We start from the raw sequence: 18283 nt of genomic DNA, 5'->3' as shown, positions 1-18283 counted from the left end.
AGGTAGAGAAGTTGGAAATATCAAAATGGAAGAGAATGGTGGCCCCCAGTTGAGGGAGGGAGGAGAAGCAGGACAGGGTCCATGAGGGGCTGAGAGCCAGGCACGCTTGTCCCTGGCCAGTCTGCTGTGGCAGAGGCATCCAGGGACATGCGGAGCTTCTGCTGAGCCCCTAAATGTGCTCTTCCTTTCTGGGTCATCCTTTATGTTTCTCTTCTCAATAAAGGAGCCATTCCCAAGGTGTGAAGCCCCCAAACACCTTGATAAGGTGCACGCCATCAGCTCAATAGTGCGAATAGCACAAACCATCTTACACATGGCCTCAGAAGACTGACAATGCACTTGAGGCCAGGAGCCAAATACAGGTTTGTTTTTCAGGGGGCATAGGGTTAGGGGACATCCTCACCAAGCATGGCTGGGAAGAAGGGACCTGGCTCTGTCACCACATCAGATGAGGGCAAGCGGGACACATGGTCACTGCTTTTATTGCATTCCAAGGGGACCAAGCTAGCTCCAGACTGTCCATGCTGGATCTCAGGGTAGGCACATCCAAGAAGGACCTAGGGCACCAGGTACAGCACAGAAACTCCTCCAAGCCCATCTAGGGGAGCTCAGCCCTGGTGCCCAGGATCAAGAGAGAATGGCTGGAGGCAGGGCTCCCCATGCCCAGGCTTGTGACTGACTGGGTTGGGACCTTCCTAGGATACCTACAAGGACGATCCCAGCAATCCATCCCTTTGTGGGGGGGATGTGAAATTCAGCATGACCCCCCTCCTTCCAGGATGGAGCACAAGGTCCCTCAAAGTCAATGCCCTCCTTCTGACCCTCCTCATGCCAGCTGGAGTTTAAAAGCAGCAAGCTGGGGATAGGCAGGGATGAGAGCCAAAGGAACAAGGCAGAGGCACCGGCAGGCACTGTTTGGGCCAGGCCCAGAACAGTGTGGGGGCAGGGAAAGCAGAGTTGGAAGCACAGACTGCAGGGGCTCAAAGCAGGTGAGCAAGGGCCAGAGTGGCAACGATGGAGAGGGAGTGCAGGAACATGTGTCATCACAGAACGCAGCCCAGGGACACAACCAGCTCCGTAAGGGCCCTGAATCCCACCCAGGCTTGCGGACAGGTTAGGCGCAGCACAGTTGGGATGGATGTGGCAAAGCAGCTGAAAGAAGTTACCCTGAGAGTCACAAGCCAGACCCCACACAGGAGTCTGAAGCCCTGAAGACAGGAAGAGGGCAGGGTCAAGCAGGGGACAGGGTGATATAGGCCCCAGATGGCAGCACTTGCTGCCATATCTGGCTGGCCAGGGGTTGGGGTGCAGAACACATGCAGAGGACTCGGGGAGCCTCCAGCAGTGGTAAGTGTAAACTTCTAGGAGGCCGGAGCCGCCAGGCACTTGGAGGTGGGTCCCACTTGAGGCCTGGGAACCCTGGGTGACGATGGCACCAGGAGAGGCCAGTGGCCATGCGCCATGGCCAAAGCTGTCAGAGGAGTGCTGACGGAGGAGAGGCTGCTCAGAGAAGTCCCCAAGAGGTGCCTGCTCGGGCACCTTCTCCACTGGTGCACTCTCAAGAACATCTCCGTCTGGTTCAAGCTGCTTCCTGGCTGATCTGCTGCTGGGTGGAGGCCCCCAGCCCCTGCTGGGGCTACCGATGGGCCTTGGAGCCCCCCTCTTGGGAGGGAGGCTGCCCCAGTCCAGGGACAGCAGCTGCTTCCGAGGCCTGGGAGGTGGCCTTGGGGCTTGGCGTGCTCCTCCGGGTGCCCTGAGGACTAGGGGGGCCTTTCTTCTGGGGCTGCGGACTCAGCTGGGTGCCTTTCCTACCAGCAGATGGACTCTTGGAGACTTTGGGCTTGGCTTGGGGGTGGGACGCTTCGGGGCCCTTGAGGGCTGTGAGACCCAGCATCTCACAGTAGGCATTGCACTGGTGGGAGGAGGCAAAGTGATTCAGTAGGGCCGGGAAACAGCTCTCCTTGAGGCCTTGGTATCTGCAACCAGACAGAAAGAGCTGAGTGGTTCCCACCCAATGTGGCAGAGCCTTGAAGGCTGGCTTTGGCATAGCTACCATCAGGGTACTGTGCCCAGGGCATCTCCTTCCTTACTTCCTAGGGTACTAACTCAGGAGGCAGCATCCCAATTTTAAAGCTTGTCTCATTAAGACCCTGACACAGGATTCACTGGTCCTTGGTGGGCAAATGGGGGCCTTTTACAAGCACACACACTCATCTCTTGCCCATCTGAGTCCCTATTGTAGAAGAAGAGTCCACTGCAGGCCCAGAAGGTCAAGGGAGCCTCCACTGGGGCATTAATCATAGCTGCTGCCCACACCAGGAGGCAGGGGTATGGGGTGGGGATTACTGGCCCCCAGGGTGTTCCTTTATGGCTGTGGCTATGAGTGGGACCATCTGGCCCCAGGCCAACATCTCAGGGACAGGGAACCAGAAGGAGACCCCAGGAAGACGTTCCAGGGTCCCTAAGAACCACTCACCCTCGCAGCTTGGTAGCAATCCGCACATCAGTCATCTTCCAGTCAACCCCTGAAAGCAGAGAAAGTGGGGGGCTGAGGCTAGGCTGGCAGGGTTCTAGGCCCCTGTGTCTCCAGCATAGATCCACCATAGCCGGGAACCTGCCAGGATTCATTCAGTGCAGACACCTCAGGCATTGCCACCACCACCACCAGCCTGTCCGGCAGGCAGGGGGCAGATCTCTGTATTTCTCGGAAGATTCCCATTTCACAAGTGACAAGACAGGCTCAGAGTTCAGCAGGTCGGGCAGGTCACACTCACTCACGCTGTTACTGAGCACTAGGTGCAGTGGCTACTGTGAACCAAGGCAAACACTTGGTGCTTCTGGCTCCTAGAGCCCGATCTTGTCAGCTCTATGATCCTCTACTAGGTCAGACCAGTCGCACACTGCACCAGCCTCTGGCTGTGAACTTGGCACTTCTTTCTCCTTACAGAGTGAGGTCTAACCCAGAAAGAGAGCATCACTCAGGGTAGACAGCAGAAATGTAGCCCGGGCAAGACTGGGTGGAAACCCAACTCACAGCAGCAAGTGGGCATCCCAAGGTGCCAGGATGATCTTTTAGTTCAGATAGCCTTGGACAAACAGAGCTCAGGAAAGGATGATAGAGAAGAAATGCCCCACCCTAGTCAGCCCGAGCATCTCAGCATTCAAGTGTTAGGTTTGTGATCTTTCTCCGCTTGTGAGTTGCCCAGCATTTTTTTAGGGAGTCGGCTCTCACTAACCAGGCTGAGTACCATCATGTGACGGGTAGACATGGGCTAGGTTTTCAATTCAGACAGACCTGGCTTCATACTTCAGCTCTATCACTCTGGACCCATGTGAATTTAGTGAGTCACTTCCTCTTTCTAATCCTTAGCTGTAAGTGAAAGGATAATACCCCTGCCTAGAGGGGTATTGGGAAGACCACCATACATGTAGGATTTAACTTAGTGTCTGAAACACAGTAGCTATGTAATAAATTTCTTTATTATTTCTCTTGGCATTTATTATGTTTTATCTCATTTCTTAATAATCTCTTACACTTGCAAAGAACTTTAGCTTGCAGAAAGCTTTCCCCTTTTTATTTTTTTTTATTTATTTTTTTTTTTGCAGTACCAGAGATGGAACATAGTACCTTGCACTTGCAAGGCAGGTGCAGCACCATTGAGCTAAATCCCTGACACTGAAAGCTTTCTAAATACAGTGTCATGTAATCCTGATAACAAGTTTGAGAGATGGGAAAGAGAAAACATTATTTCAAGTGAGAGGACAGAGAATTGGAAGCCCAGACATGAAATCATCTAACCTGCCTAGCTTTTCTTTTCTTCTTTGTGACACAGACTCATAGAGCCTTGACTTAAACTGAACTCCTCTGACTCCAAAGTCTTTCAACAAGCCCATGTGATCAGTGCGTGGTGGAATCTGTTCATTTTCCACAGTTTCTTGAAGACATTGACTATTCCTAATGCACCATTTGGTGAATGTTGGGTGGGAGGAGAAGGGAAGCATGAACTGTAGGAGCTCATTGGTTGCATGATAATGAGCGGAGTTTACCTAGCTTCTCTTCCCCCAATATGTAGAGCTATAGACCCCAAAATCATTGCTAACCCCAATGAAGAGCATGTTGGAGTCACTTTGATATCTCTGGTCCTAGGTTTTCTCGTCTGTTAACTTGAGGGACAAGATTTAATAATCGTGACAGCCCTAGCTCCTTCTCCTCCACCTGCAGCACATTTCTCTTTCCGTCTTCCTGCCTAGTTCCAGCCAGTAGACCTAGAGAGGGCTAACCAAAGAAAGAGGATTCATGCTGCTGGCTTCCTCTGTGGAGTTTCTAGGTAATGAAGGACTAAGCAATAAAACTAAAAAGAAGCCAGACAGATTAAGTTGGCTTATATTTAAAAAGCTAACAGGGCTGGGGATGTAGCTCAGTGGTAGAACACTTGCCTAGCAAGTGAGGCCCTAGGTCCCAATCCCAGCATCATAAAAGAAAAAAGGTGGAGGAAAACTAACAAAGACAGGGTGAGTGATAAAGTCTAAAGTAAAGCTGCAGGGAAGGGAGGTTTTAAAAAGGGCGGCTGTGAGTTTTGAAATATAATGCGTGGCTCCTATATACAGTGGACCCTCAAGTTACAACCAGACTGACATATAAACAACTTGGGTTATCACCAGAATTTTAGTTTTAACTTACAACCAAAGTCTTGAGTTATGACCCAAATGCTGGCCGCTTGTGCTTCCAGATGGTCTCAGATATGGATTTAACCCTTAAAGAGTTCTGGTAGGAAACTTACAACATCCTTTCTTGTGTGGGGCTGAGAAATCCTGGGCCAGTGTCTCTCTAAGGACACAGTTGAGATCTGCCTGTGTACAGGAAGGAAACTTTGAAGGCTGTGTAGAGGAGCCTGAGCCTTCAACTGACCATCTTCAGTTACAACCTGCCCTGCCAACGAACTGAGTTCATAAGTCAAGGGTACCCTGTAATGTCCTTTGAAACAAGTTCCTTTTTAATTTTAAGTAGGCTTGGACTAGCCCTTTAAACGCAACTGCAGTTGCAGACAGGCTACCTGAGGCCCCGGTGTGTGCTAGGGTTGTGTGCAGAATGATCGTTGGCCCATCTGTACTACTAGACTATTATGCAAAGCAAAGAATGAGTGTGAAAGTGCTCTCACAGTGTCTGTCTCGACTGTACGCTTTCATCTCCATGCCCTGTGCACCCTCACACCCTCGTACCTGCCAAATCTGTGACGAGGAAGCTGCCGTTTGTCCACTGGTATAGCCAGTGCTGGAAGGCTTGGCATTTCTGCACGATCTCGGAGCTGCTGGGTGCAGCCGGTGCCCCTGTGCAGCCCCCTTCCCGGGAACAGTAGGACTGCAGGGACTTCCCCAGGTCCTCCTCCAGGGTGGCATAAGGGATGGTGTTGGCAGGCCGGTAGATCAGGTAGAGAGGGACGATCCTAAATAGTTGCACCCCGAGGTCAGCACACAGTGTGGCCCTGAGAGCTCTGCCCACCAACCCCGTCCCATATTCCTGCATCTAAAACAAGGCCCTTTCCCAGAGTGGCATTCTTGGACATGAGCCTGAAGGACAGTGAGGCAGGAAGCGCCTTCTGAACTCGGGATAGGAGATGGAGGCCACTGGCTCTAGAGTTCTGTCCATATCCTGTGGCCAGTGGATCAGGACTAACACTGCTATGACCCAGGCAGACTGGGCATGGGTGAGGGCCAAGGCCAGTGTTGTCAAATAGAAAGGAGAGCTGCAGGAGGGGTGCCAGTGGATCATGGCTCGATGCCAGCTTTCCTCCAAACGCTCAAGAGTTAGCATGCAAGTCTCAAAATGGAAATAAGTGCCATTTATAACCGACACCCACGACACTCCACAGAAGAGTCCTGACCAGTGCTGACCCAGTGGTTGAGCCCACTTTTCACATCCCCAGACTCCTGAAATCTGCAGCAAGTTCGAGGAAAAAGATATGGAATTGGGGTGGCAGAGCTCAGGACCAGAGCAGAGACTTCTAAAGCAGAGCATGAACGCTGAGGTCTCTATTTCTAGATTTTGTGGGATCACTGAGCTGAGCAGGGTGTAGCCCTCCAGGAGGCTGCGGTCACTGTCGCTGTAGACACTTTCCATACACTTACTCAGGCACCTCCCCAAAGCTGGGGGCCGCCCTGGCTTCCGCTGCGAAGATTTTGCAGTACTCCCGGCTCATGTTCTGGATCTTGCAACCCTGTGGTTATGGGAAACCAAATGGAATCAGCAAGGAGGCTCCCAGTTCTCCTGCTCCTGGCTGTTAGTGGTTGGCCACCTGCTGGGGGCCTGCCAGGAGAATGTCGGCCCTAAGGGAGGTGGGCTCACTCCTTCCAGCTCCCTTCCCTGGAGAGGGGTAGACTGTCCTCCCAACTGTGCCACTTCCCTCTATCTCCCATGCAAATAAGGCATCTATGAGAGACTGGGCTTGAAGTAGGGGGAAAGGTTGCCACTGCAAAAAATATAGTTTGAAGCCAGCATGATATAGCCTGTAATTCCAGGACTCTGGGAGGCTGAGGCGGGAGGCTTACAAAATTTGAGTCCAGACTAGGTAGCTTAGCAATTAAAGGAAACTCTGTCTCAAAAATTTTTATTTATTTATTTTTGTTGTTGTCGTTGTTGTTAAATGGTTGAGGATATAGTACAAATGTCCCTAGCCATAGTCTCAAATTTTCCAAATTTCTCTAGGCAGGCCAAATGTCTGGAGATTCTGGGCAACCCCTCAGTCTCTAAGGAGTCTCCTAAGCTAAAGTGAAGGTGGAGATGGCTTCTGCCTCCACTTTGGGCTTCCGAACAGGATCCATGCTGGCCAAGGGCAGAAGGTGAGAGAGGGCAGCAATGGGGCTGGGGACAGGTACAGTACCTGGATGGTGACGTCGTAGTTTCTGCCCAGGAGGGAGGTCTCACTGCTGGGCCCAAACACAAGCAGGCTGGACACCTTGATGATGCATGTGCGGCCCGACTCGAAGATGGGCTCCAGCCCATAGATGACCTTGGCCCGGGAGGCCTTCTGCAGGCCACCCCCATGTCCACCCCCTCGGAGCTCCTCGCTCACCAGTCGTCCAAACAGCTTGTCCCCCCAGCAGCCAGAGTCAGCCAGACCCTTAGCAAACACCATGGGGGTCATCTCAATCTCTTCTCCAACTGGAGGACAGGAGAAAGGTGAAAACTAGGGCCTTGCACCTGGCCAGCAGGGGAAGGGGTCCACAGAGCAGCAAAATGCCAGGCAGTGTCCCTCCCTGCTTCCCAGGCACCCACTCTGTCCACAGCATTCCTGGGCCACACACCTGTGTCCCCCACCAAACAGTGAGCTCGGGCACAAGCTGACCAGCCTCTGTCATCTACTGGTACCTATGTGGTACCCATCCCACAAAAAGGGCTCAACAAGGGTCCATGGAAGGCATGGTTTCTGTGACAATGCAGGATAATGGAATTACACTGCTCTAGAGCTAGGTATCTTGATGAACCTAATAAATGACTCCATCTCAACCGGCATGTTTGACAAAACAAAAAGTCTACAGGCCGATCCAGAATCACTGAGTATCCCTGGTGCTCATACTACAATTGCTAAATACAGTGTCAGTACCACTTCCCACTAAAAGGAACCGGGACAAGCTAAGGACTTGGCTGAAGCTGGGCATGGAGGTGCACATCTGTAATTCCAGCACTCTGGGAGGCTAAGGCAGGAGGATAAGTTCAACTTCAGTCTAGGGAACTTCGTGATGTCGTGAGACCTTGTCTCAAAATTTAAAAGAAAGAAAGAATTAAGATGTGTTATATACCCGTACCAACTCCCCAAGATGAATGTAATCAGCATGTACTGTAAACATGTACTGATAAAAATAAATTTTAAAAGCAAGGAAAGGAAAAGGAAAAGAGGAGAGAAGGAAAAAAAAAAAAAGAAAGAAAAGGATCTAGGTGTCACGTAAGTATAGAGGATGTATCTGAAACATTTTGTGAGACCAGGAAATAAGGAAGCAATTTAAAACTCCTTTACAGCTTCAGTGGTTTTAACTGAAGACTTGTCAAAGGACACAGGAGCCAGCTGGATGGGACTCCTTTGGCCAAAAGTGAAACTCAATCCTAGCAACAAAGGATAATTATTGCAATGCACTGCATGTATTAGATATGTTGAAAGCCCACCTGTTCATAATGGTAACTGAAAACAAAACAAACAAAAAACCACTTTCCTCAAAAAAAAAAAAAACCTTTGGTCATCTTTGGTGGTTGCTAGAACATGAGCTCACTGTTCTGAAATCTAGCAAAAACAGGATAGGGAGCACATATTCATCCATCATTTACTGTTGGACCTGTATGTTCGAGGGTAATCAAATAATCATTTCTTCTTTATAGATAAGTTTCAGCTAATGAATGAAGATGAAATGATAGAATTAAAATACTTCCAGGTTGTAACTCCCTAATGAAGTAATAGATTTCAGCAATGATCAGTGGCTGTTAAACCCCCTAGATAACACAGAGAGCTACATCACATAGCTTTTAACTTTAAAAAGGAATGGATCATGCAGAGACACCTAACTGAACTCAGTGACCGACCTTAGCATTATTACTAAAGAGGGCCACCCAAGCCAGGCATGGTGGCACACACCCATCATTCCAGCACTCAGGAGGGTGAGACAGGAGGATCCTTGCAAGTTTGAGATCTACCTGGACTACACAGTGAGACCTTGTCTAAAAAAAAAAAAAAAAAAAAAAAACTAAAAAGAGGGTCGGGGATTTAGCTCAGTGGTGCCGCTGCCTGCCTTGCAGGCAGCAAGATCCCAAGTTTGAGCCCTGATACCCACCCCCACAAAAAAAAAACCTCAAAAAGTAAAAGATAAAGGAAAACAATTTGACATTGTGTGCCTCTGAAGAGGATGCAAAAAGAATACATAGCACACCTATGAATTATTCCTACCCCCCAAAAAATCACACCAGAATCTGACCAAACCTCTCAGCCTAATTACCAGTTTAGAGGAAGCGTTATGTGTGGGAGAACATGCTAAAGGGTAAATAATTTAAAAATCCAGAGTGTAAGAAATTCTACGTATTAAAGAGGTCAACAAATAAACGACAAGGAGAGAAAATGAACAAAGGGAGAGGAACTGTGAGATATTAAGAGACTCAGAGATTATCAACCAAAAGTAATTAATTGCTCCTGGTTCAAATGAAGCAAGGGAGACAGATGGTAAACCTGCCTGGTCACTTGATGGTGTGAAAGAATTATTACTGTGATTTTAGTGTGAATTTCCATTTGATAGAGGTTAAATTTGAATTGGCAACTGAACAAAGGGCGCTGGGTGTGTGAACGGGGAGGCGGATGAGGTAAATGCAGTTTTCCTGGGGTCTTGCAGCAGGGTCTTGCCTTCCCCTGGCATTTGAGCCTCCACAGTGCTTATCAAACTTGGGGTTATGTCACCATCACCAGGAGCTGCAGAAGGTAGGTGCAGTAGGGTATAGGGGCCACAGAGCTGCACAGGCAGCGGGCTCTGGTGTGAGTTGAATTCAGAGGTCTGCAGGGCTCTGGGAGACTCGCTGGGGGCATTTCTGCCCATCCTCCTCCCTCGACACCCAGAAGGCAGAGCATGGCAATGCATGGTTTGGGAACTGACTCCAGCTCTTAACAAAGGCCCTCACCACAGCGGGAGGGCAAGGAGCAGGATGGAGATGCCCCCCACAGCCCCTGCAGAGTGACAGCATACCTTCACCTTCTTCTCTGGAGATGAATCCAGACAACACTGCATGGAGTAAAAGAAGAGACACTGCTGGCTTCAGGGTGCCTTGGCAGACAGCCGCTCCCTCCCAGGAAGGTCCCCATGCAGCCACTCACCCTCGGGGCTGAGGCAGAAGTCAGTGGAGGCTGAGCCATGCTCGTTGTGGATGGTGCACCGGTACACCCCGCAGTCCACAGGGGATGCCTGCACGATGGCCAGGGCCGCTGGCCCTTCGTCCCCTGCACTGCAGAGAGTGGAGGCCCTTCTTGTGAGGGCCACCACCAGCCCCAGGTCTTTTGACCCTGTTCTTAGAGGCTGCTGGGATCTCAGGCTCTGGGAGCCCCGGGGAGGCGATGAGAGGTTTGGTGGCCAAGAGCTGGTTCTAGGTCACACAGTCTGCTTTGTGATCCTGATATCGACTAACCATGTGACTGCAGGTGGGTGACAACCCCTCGGACCCCCAGTTTTCTCATTTTCACCATGGGAATGACGGCATCCCCTCCTAGGGTTATGGTGAGGCTGAGCGAGGTGATGGATTCCAGGTGGGAGGACCGTGCATGGGATCATTGCCAGGCCAGCTTACCTCCTGTTCACCTCGCCCACCGGGTGCTGGTCCTTGGCCCAAGTCAGGACTGAGTCATTGAGGATGTTGAAGAACTGGCACCAGAGCTTCAGGCTACCGGAGGCATCCGGAAACTGCTCTACCCGGATCTTCCGGATCACCTGAGGGGCTGAGAGTGGGGTGGGTAAGAGGCCAACACCAGGTCCTCCACCTTGTGGCCTTTCTGGCCACATCCCTGCTCCTGGGCCCTTGGTGAGACAGGCCTTGGGGGACAGGATTCAAGTCTCCACACAGACCCATCACTCCATAGCTCGGCTGCCTCCCCTCTGGGCTCAGGCCGGGGCCTGGACCCTCAAAGCTCACATCTTAACTAGAGAGGCCCACACCAAAGCCCAACTAGGCTGGGGCCCCTCACGGCAGAGACAGCCAGCAACCCAGAGAAGAGCGCAGCCCATCTCTGAGCCCCAGGTTCCAGAAGTCTGCATTTGAAGCCTGAGCCCACCACGCTGCAATGGGATGGTCTGTAGAGAGGGACTGTGGGTGACACCAGGATGGAGCTGGTGCTGCTGAAGCCCAGCCCTGAGGCAGTGCTTGGTTCCTCTCTCCTCAGTACTGGTGAATGAACCCAGGGCCTTGCACAGAACTGTACCTCAAGCCCTTTTTATCTTAGACAGGGTCTTACTAGTTGTTTCCCAAGTCTCTCAACAGGCCCCTCAGGGGCCTGTTATCCCCTGGGTGCTGCCGGGAGCTGCAGTGTCCCCACCTCCCCCAGGCTCACCTTTGAGTAGGTCTTTGGCTTTCTGGGTCTTTGCCACAGGGTCCTGTGTGTCTTCGTCCAGGGCAGGCTCTGCATCAGGACCTCCAGCCTTGGGGCTGGAACCCAATTCTCCTGCCACTGGTTCCTCCTCTGCCCGCGGCACCTCTAGCATGGCCTTTTTGCCCTGGGTAGGGGAGCGCCTTTCCCGCCCCGGAGTCCCAGGGGACCCTGGTGCCAGGTTCTTCCTGGGGCCCCGGGGAGAAACTGAGGGGCTTTCTCTTTCTTCTGACTTGGCCACCTCCCCATCTCCTGCTGCTCTGACCTTAGGGACAAACCTCTTCCTCCGGGCCCCCAGAGCCAATTCTTCAGGGGTAGCTGCGGGGAGCCCCGGCAGAGCCTCCCCTGGTTCTCTCTCCTCCTGGCAGGGCTTATGGGCCTTTGTCTCTGCTACCTGCCCACTCTGAAGGCCAGGCCCCTCCAGCGACCCCTCTGAGGCCACCCCAGGGACCTCTTCTCCCACCACAATGGCAGGGACCGAAAGAGGGCTGGGCCCAGGGCCCCGGGCAGCCTGCGCACTGGCCAGTGCCTGGCGACCAGCCTGCACCTCTTGGTCCAGGAGGCTGGTGAGCCGCCGAGAGGTGCAGGGGCTCAGCAGCAAGGTCTCCGCACTCTGCACCAGGTGATTGTTCTCCACGCGCTCCAGGATGCGCCGTGATGTCCGGGGACTCAGCCCTGCCACTTCCACAGTAGGCACCAGAGGTGGGGACAGTGCTGTACCCACCGTGGCAGCCCCTACCGGGGATTCAGTCACTGCCTCACCGGATTCTGTGCTGGAGAGCTTCAGCAAGAGAAGCAAGTAGTTCTTCAGGGAATCGATGAGGCCAGGGTCACAGCTCCGGGATGCTGGGAGACTATCCTCAATGATGGGCTCCTTGGCACAGGCCCCCTTGCTGCTGGTGGCCACGGTTTCTAGCAGAGGACTCTGAGTGTGGGGCTCTGGCCCCTGGTGCATGGTGGGGACAGAACTGAGCCCAGCCTGGTGCCCAGCTGTGTCTGTGGGCTGAGGGGCTGGGGTGCTGGGCAGCTCCTCCTGCAGGTTATTGGTCAGGCCAGGCCCAGGAAGAGAAGGCTTGATGGACACCCCCAGGCTGGAGCTGCCTGTGGGACAGCCACCCAGGGCCACAAATGGCACGGCCCCTGGCTGCACCTCCTGCTCGGCCTTGGCCGGGCCTGACTCCTCTGGCTCCAGGTGTCTCTCTCCTCCCCTGTGCTCTGAGCTCCCCTCACAGGGCAGCTGTGCTGGGCACAGGAAGCTAGCAGGCAGAGGACCCAGGACGGTGTCCTCATGGCTCCCCGAAGTGTTTACTGGTGGCTCCTCAGATGTGAGCACAAAACCGGGTTCCTCTGGGACAGAAGAGGCTTCTGGGGTCTGTGTTGGACATTCAGTAAGCTCAGAAGACCTGGGACCTTCTGATGGCAGGGACTCTGGGGCTCTGGGCAGTGGGCTGAGGCTGGTCACAGACTGCTGCTCTGGGTGACTTTCTGTAGCCGGCAGGACACTGCCCTCTGGCTGTGTCTGCTCTCCTTCCTGCATCCTCCTGTTTTCTTGTGTCCTCTCATCTGCCAGTATCCTTTCTACCTGTGTCTCCACCCTTCTCTGCATCACCACATCCTTCTGTGAACTCCTGTCTGACTGTGGGCTCTCACTTTCTTGCATCACAACGTCCACCTGTGTCCTCTGGGCTGCTTGCGCCCTCTCTCCCTCGGTCCTCCCCACCACCTGCACCTGTGGACTCTTCCTGCCTCTGGTTCTCCTGTCATCAGTGTGCGTCCTCCTGTCCTCCTGGGCTTTGATATCCATGGGCTCAACAACACGTTGATTTCCGGAGCTGCTGTGGCCTGTGGGGGCTGCACTGGAGCTGTTGCTGGCAGACATGGTCTGAGCCGTGGTTGCCTGGGGCTCCTGAGAACACAGAGACGAGGGAAGCCTTAACTACAAGTGCACCAGGCTCTCCTTCGTATGGCGATCCTGCTCCCTCAGACCTCACCCCAAATTCTCTGCAGGGAGCCTGACCCCTGCTTCTCAAGCCTGCCAGAAGTTGAGAAGCAAAGACAAAGGACCAAGTCCCAGGACTCCATGTCCATCCATCCCAGGCCTTGATCCCAAGGAGTCAGACTAGGGAATATCCAGTCTTCAGAGGCAGCCCTGGCCCTTCCAGCTTCTCACTGAACGAATCCTGTCTTTCTAGAAAGACCCTGCTCACCGTCATTCTTGCTGCCTCCAACCCGGCTTCAGAACAACCTGTCTGTCCTTCTCTTATGCACCAGTCACTCTGGATGGGATAGCAAGAGAGGTGGCAGCACAGAGTGTGTCCTGATGGCGGCCCCCATGGTGCCATCCCCCAGTCACATGGCGCTAACACAGTGACACCCAAACAGAGGGCTAATATGGCTACAAATGGCACCTATGCCAAGAAATCAGTGAAATGTAATTTTTTTCTGGTACTGGGGGTTGAACCCAGGACCTTTACTTTGAGCGACATTCTCAGGCCACCCCCACCTTTCTGAGACTAGATGGTATTAAATCACTGAATTGCCCAGGTTGGGCTTCAATTTGTAATCCTTCTGCCTCGGCCTCCCAAGGTACTGGGATTACAGGTGTGTGCTACCTACCTAGCTGCAGTGTTACCTTTATGAACACCTACTATTTGCAGAGCACTGTGCCAAGCCTCAGTGTATTCTGCCTATTACCTCACTCCTCACAGCAACATAAAATACTTCTGAGAATATCTCTATTTCAGAGAAAAGAACAATGATCCAAGAGGGGATGCGATCTGTGCATCATTAGATCCTAAGTGGCAGTTAGGGTTAGAAGCCGGGGAGATACATCTCCAAATTCTATTTTCTCTGCTGTTATACTGTAATGCAACACATTTGGATATAATTAAAGGGCATTCTGGCCAAATGTGGTAGCATAAGACAGGAATTTACCTCTTTTCCTAAAGCATTACCACCAATAACAACAAAGCAAATAAGAAAAGAAAAGAAAAAAATTGAAGAACTGTATTACTAGTGAAACTAGAGAGAAATGAACCCTACAATCACAGCCAGATATGGCAGCACATGGTAGGCTGAGGCAGGAGGAGGCCAGCCTGGACTACAAAGTGAATTCAAGGCAGACCTGAACTATATAGTGAGAGCTTGCCTAAAAAATTTTTTAAAAAAGCCTGTAGACTCAAACCAACAAACAACAACAACAACAACAAAAAAGGGAAGGAGTACCAAGAGCAGATAAATGTAGACATTGGGAAGTTGAGGCAGAACAAAGCTGTCGGGGGAGAATGGATAATCAGTACAGAAGGTAAACAGCCATGAAACACAGTTACTGCAAACAATGGAGCTACCATGAGGTGCTGAGTCCCCCAACTCCACACACCCACAAGGTCACAGAGGGGTGGGTAGAAACCCTGCAGAAAGCATCCACAGTGACAGGGGGAGGCGGTAGAACTGCCCAGCAGCAGCAGATCTTAGAAAACATCAGCAAAGATGCACATGCTCCTGAAGAACCCTCCTAAAAACTGCTAAGCTAGGGAGACTGACTTGGACACAAGGACTTAAGGAATATTATGCCTGTGGGCTCTGCCTAAGGAAACTACTAGAAAACAAGGAACCATAGCAAAAGAATTGCTGGAAATCACGAAATATATTTATCTTATATTAATGTGCAACCACAGAAAATTGAGCTGAAGCTAGGTGTGGTAGTGCACACCTGCAATCCCAGCACTCAGCAGGCTGAGGCAGGAGGATTGCTGAGTTTGAGGCCAGCCTGAACTACATAGTGAGACCCTGTCTCAAAAAAAGAGAAAATCAAGTTGAGAGTGGCTGATCAGAATATCAAGGTTACAGGAGGCTCTGACAAAGATGAGACAACACAAGGAGTATGGAGTAAGTTCCTGGATGCTGGATGGAGTCACTCACAAGAGATGGGGACCAAAGACAGTGCTCAGAGTTGAAAACCCAAGCAGAGGGTATTTAACTAGACAGAGATAAGCTCTAAGAAATAAGACTTTTGGCTAGTAGGGGAGGAAGCAAAAATGATTCATCACTGTAAGACTATGAAACGATATTAACTAAACAGATCAAATAATTCACATTACAAAAATTTAAACCACCAACAGTCACAACATGCATTTATAAATGTGAAAACCACACACAAAATCAAAACAAACATATCATATAATGCAAGATTTAAAAACATATATAATTAAAATGCATTTAATGAAGTATAGAATTAAATTTTTTTACTAATTGTGACATTTCAAATGAATATTGTGAATATGAGAAAAAGTAAAGTTTGGTGAATGTTAGTAACAAGTCTGACTGAAGAATTTTAATAATACTGCTGTTCAACTTCTCTGACAATCAGGAAAATATTAATAGGTAAAAATGCCTTGGGGTAAATGGATAAAGAAAATGTGCTATTTATACACAACAAAGTACTACTCTGCCATAACGAAGGACAAATTTGACACATTTGCAGGTAAAATGGTTGTACGTCAAGACCATAATGTTAAATGAAATAAATCAGACACACAAGTTTAAAAATTGCATTGTTTCTTTTGTATGAGAATCCAAATATATAAATAAAGCGCAAAATAAAGGATAGCTAATAGGAAGTAGGGAGATCTCTTTTAAATGGAGAGAGGAACAACAGATGGAGGGGGGCAGAAAAGGAAGAGGAAAAGGAAAAGGATTTTTAGAAAAAGAATTGAAGACTAGAGATGTAGCTCAGTGGCAGAGTGCTTGGCCAGCATGCAGAAGGCTCTGAGTCCAATCCCTAGTACGCAAACAAAACAAAACAAAACACACACACACAAAGGAAAAATTATATATAAACAAGAAAAAAATGGGAAAGAGATCAAGAGTTGGAGGGAGGTGGGAATTCAGCTCAGCAGCACAGCACCTGCCTGGCAAGTGGGAGATCCTGAGTTCAATAACCAGTACCAAAAAAAAAAAAAAAAAAAAAAAAGTTGAAGGGACGGGAGAAGGGGACAAAAAAAGAATTAAGATGTGTTATGTACATGTAAATACTCCCCACAATAAATGTAATCATTATGTACTGTAAATATATGCTGGTAAAAATATATAATTAATTTAAAAGGGAAAAGGGAAATTAAATAAATAGTAATGAGCACTTTATCAAATTCTTCTTCCTCATCCTCTTCCCTCTTCCTCTTGCTCTTCTTCTTTTTCTCCTCCTCCTCCTCCTTCTCTTCCTCTTCCTCCTCCTCCTTCTCTGCCTTCTTTTTTTTTGCATTGCTGAGGATTGAACCCAGAACCTGATGCATGCTAGACAAGTAAGTGCCCTACCACTGGGCTCCATCACCACGCCTTTTTATTTTATTTTGAGACAAGCTCTCACTAAGTTCCCCAGGCTAGCCTTGAACTGGCCATCCTCCTGCTTCTGTTGCCAAGTATCTAGGATTCCAAATGTGGGCCACCTTCTTTGAACTTCTGACATTCTCAGATAGACATTAACATCAACATAAAATCTGTTCATTTAGACAGTATTAATACAGACAGAAGATCTATGCATTACACTGACTTCACACACTCAGCCGTGGCTGCTGCTCCTGATTAAGCTCCCTCACACTCCCTGGCCACAAGCGTGGTCCGTCCAGTGCCTTGAAGCCACTTCCTCAACATCTCCATATCCATTCCCATCAGTGTTCTCTGCCAGTTGCCTCACCCAAGCTGCTGGCAGTGCTGTCTCTGCCTGGACGACTGCAAAGCCTCCTGCTTGATATTCATGATTCTGGTCTTTACCTCTGCTAAACCCTTATCCTCGCTGCAGCTCAAGGGATCTTCCCATAATAACAAATCTGAAACATCTCAGAGGCTTGCCATCACTTACAGGCCTAAAGGCTTTAGCCTCAAAGGGCAAAAAGTTAATAAGATTCTCTGTTGGAGAGGGCATGGGGAAACAGGCACCAGCACAGCCTCTATGAGCAGCACTGTGATATTATCTATTTAAGTTGAAAATACAAGCTGCATTTGTTGTATGTACCTGTAATCCTAGCACTCAGAAGGCAGAGGCAGAGGGACCACGAGTTTGAGGCCAACCTGAGCTACATAGAGAGCTCAGTAACAACAACCACAAAATAACAACAACAACCAAAAAAATTACAAGTACAGGGATGGAGATATAGCTCAATGCCTAGCATACACAAGGTTCTAGGCTCATCCCCAGTATCACAAAAATTAAAATTAAAGACTAAAAATACTTGAGCTTTTGGACTGAACAATTTTGCTCCTAGAAATTTATCTTACAGGTAAACTCTCATGAGTAAATGGACTTATATACAATGATATTCATTGAAGCACAGTTCATAATGCCAAGACTAGAAATGACACAAATCCCATCAATATAGGAATGATTCAATAGATTATGATGTACCCATATTCCAAATAAATAAACATCCAACTAAAAAAGCCAGGTGCAGGATAGAAACCTTACCATGCAGCCCTTGTGTGGAAAATATATCAGCATGCACACATATTTATAAATGCAAAGAACATAGCTCTGGGAGGACACCCAAGAAAACATCTTTGGCAAGTGATTTAAGGACAAGAAATTCGATGGCAAAGGTAGATAAAGGGGAGATGTAATGCTCTTTTTATACCTCTTGCACACTTATTACTATATTTTGTGGATTCTTTTGCTTTTGGAGTCTTGCTAAAGTTATATTAATATTGCCAACATTTTCAAAAAACCCAGTTGGGTTTATTTTGTCCTTCATTTTTCTGTTTTCAATTTTATTATTTTCTGATCTTTCATTTCTGCTCTTCTGCTTGTTTGGGGTTTGTTGTGCTCTTTTCTAGTTTCCTTAGAAAGGAGCTTAGATGATTGATTTCACTTTCTTTTCTAATATATAACATTACTGGTGTAAGATTTCCTCAAAATACTGACTATAGCACCCCAAATTTTTATATTTTCATTTTTATTCAATTCAAAATGTTTCCCAAATGTCTGTAAGACTTCATGTTTGACCCACAAAACTATCTTCTCTAATTTAAAAGTGTTTGGAGATTTTCTTATTATCTTCCTATCATTGACTTCTAGTGTAATTTCATTTTGGTTGAAGAATATATTTTCTATTAATTCTATTATTCTACATTTGTTAAGGTTTATTTTATGACCTAACATACAGTCTATTTTGGTTTATGTTTTACATACC

At 49.1% G+C, this 18283-nt stretch overlaps 1 protein-coding gene across 3 annotated transcripts in view; it reads right to left on the bottom strand.

Moving 5' to 3' along the window:
• Window positions 1-1040: 1040 nt before the first annotated feature.
• The window catches only part of Alpk3 (alpha kinase 3), a 56986-nt gene continuing 39743 nt past the window's right edge, over window positions 1041-18283 (bottom strand). For all 3 annotated transcript variants that reach the window (XM_010621117.3, XM_019207056.1, XM_010621116.2), the window contains 9 exons: window positions 11067-13008; window positions 10310-10457; window positions 9843-9970; window positions 9715-9750; window positions 6879-7159; window positions 6127-6215; window positions 5221-5444; window positions 2477-2525; window positions 1041-1976 (listed from right to left, as the gene is read on the bottom strand). In XM_010621117.3, coding sequence (XP_010619419.1) covers window positions 1637-1976; window positions 2477-2525; window positions 5221-5444; window positions 6127-6215; window positions 6879-7159; window positions 9715-9750; window positions 9843-9970; window positions 10310-10457; window positions 11067-13008 — 3237 coding nt within the window. In that variant the 3' untranslated portion in view covers window positions 1041-1636. The remainder of the gene's footprint in view (window positions 1977-2476; window positions 2526-5220; window positions 5445-6126; window positions 6216-6878; window positions 7160-9714; window positions 9751-9842; window positions 9971-10309; window positions 10458-11066; window positions 13009-18283) is intronic.

The sequence above is a fragment of the Fukomys damarensis genome, unplaced genomic scaffold, assembly GCF_012274545.1.
Source record: "Fukomys damarensis isolate Sample0158 unplaced genomic scaffold, DMR_v1.0_HiC HiC_scaffold_7, whole genome shotgun sequence".
Lineage (NCBI taxonomy): Eukaryota > Metazoa > Chordata > Mammalia > Rodentia > Bathyergidae > Fukomys > Fukomys damarensis.
Note: the sequence above shows the minus strand (reverse complement) of the source record. Positions and strands in the feature narration are given on the sequence as shown.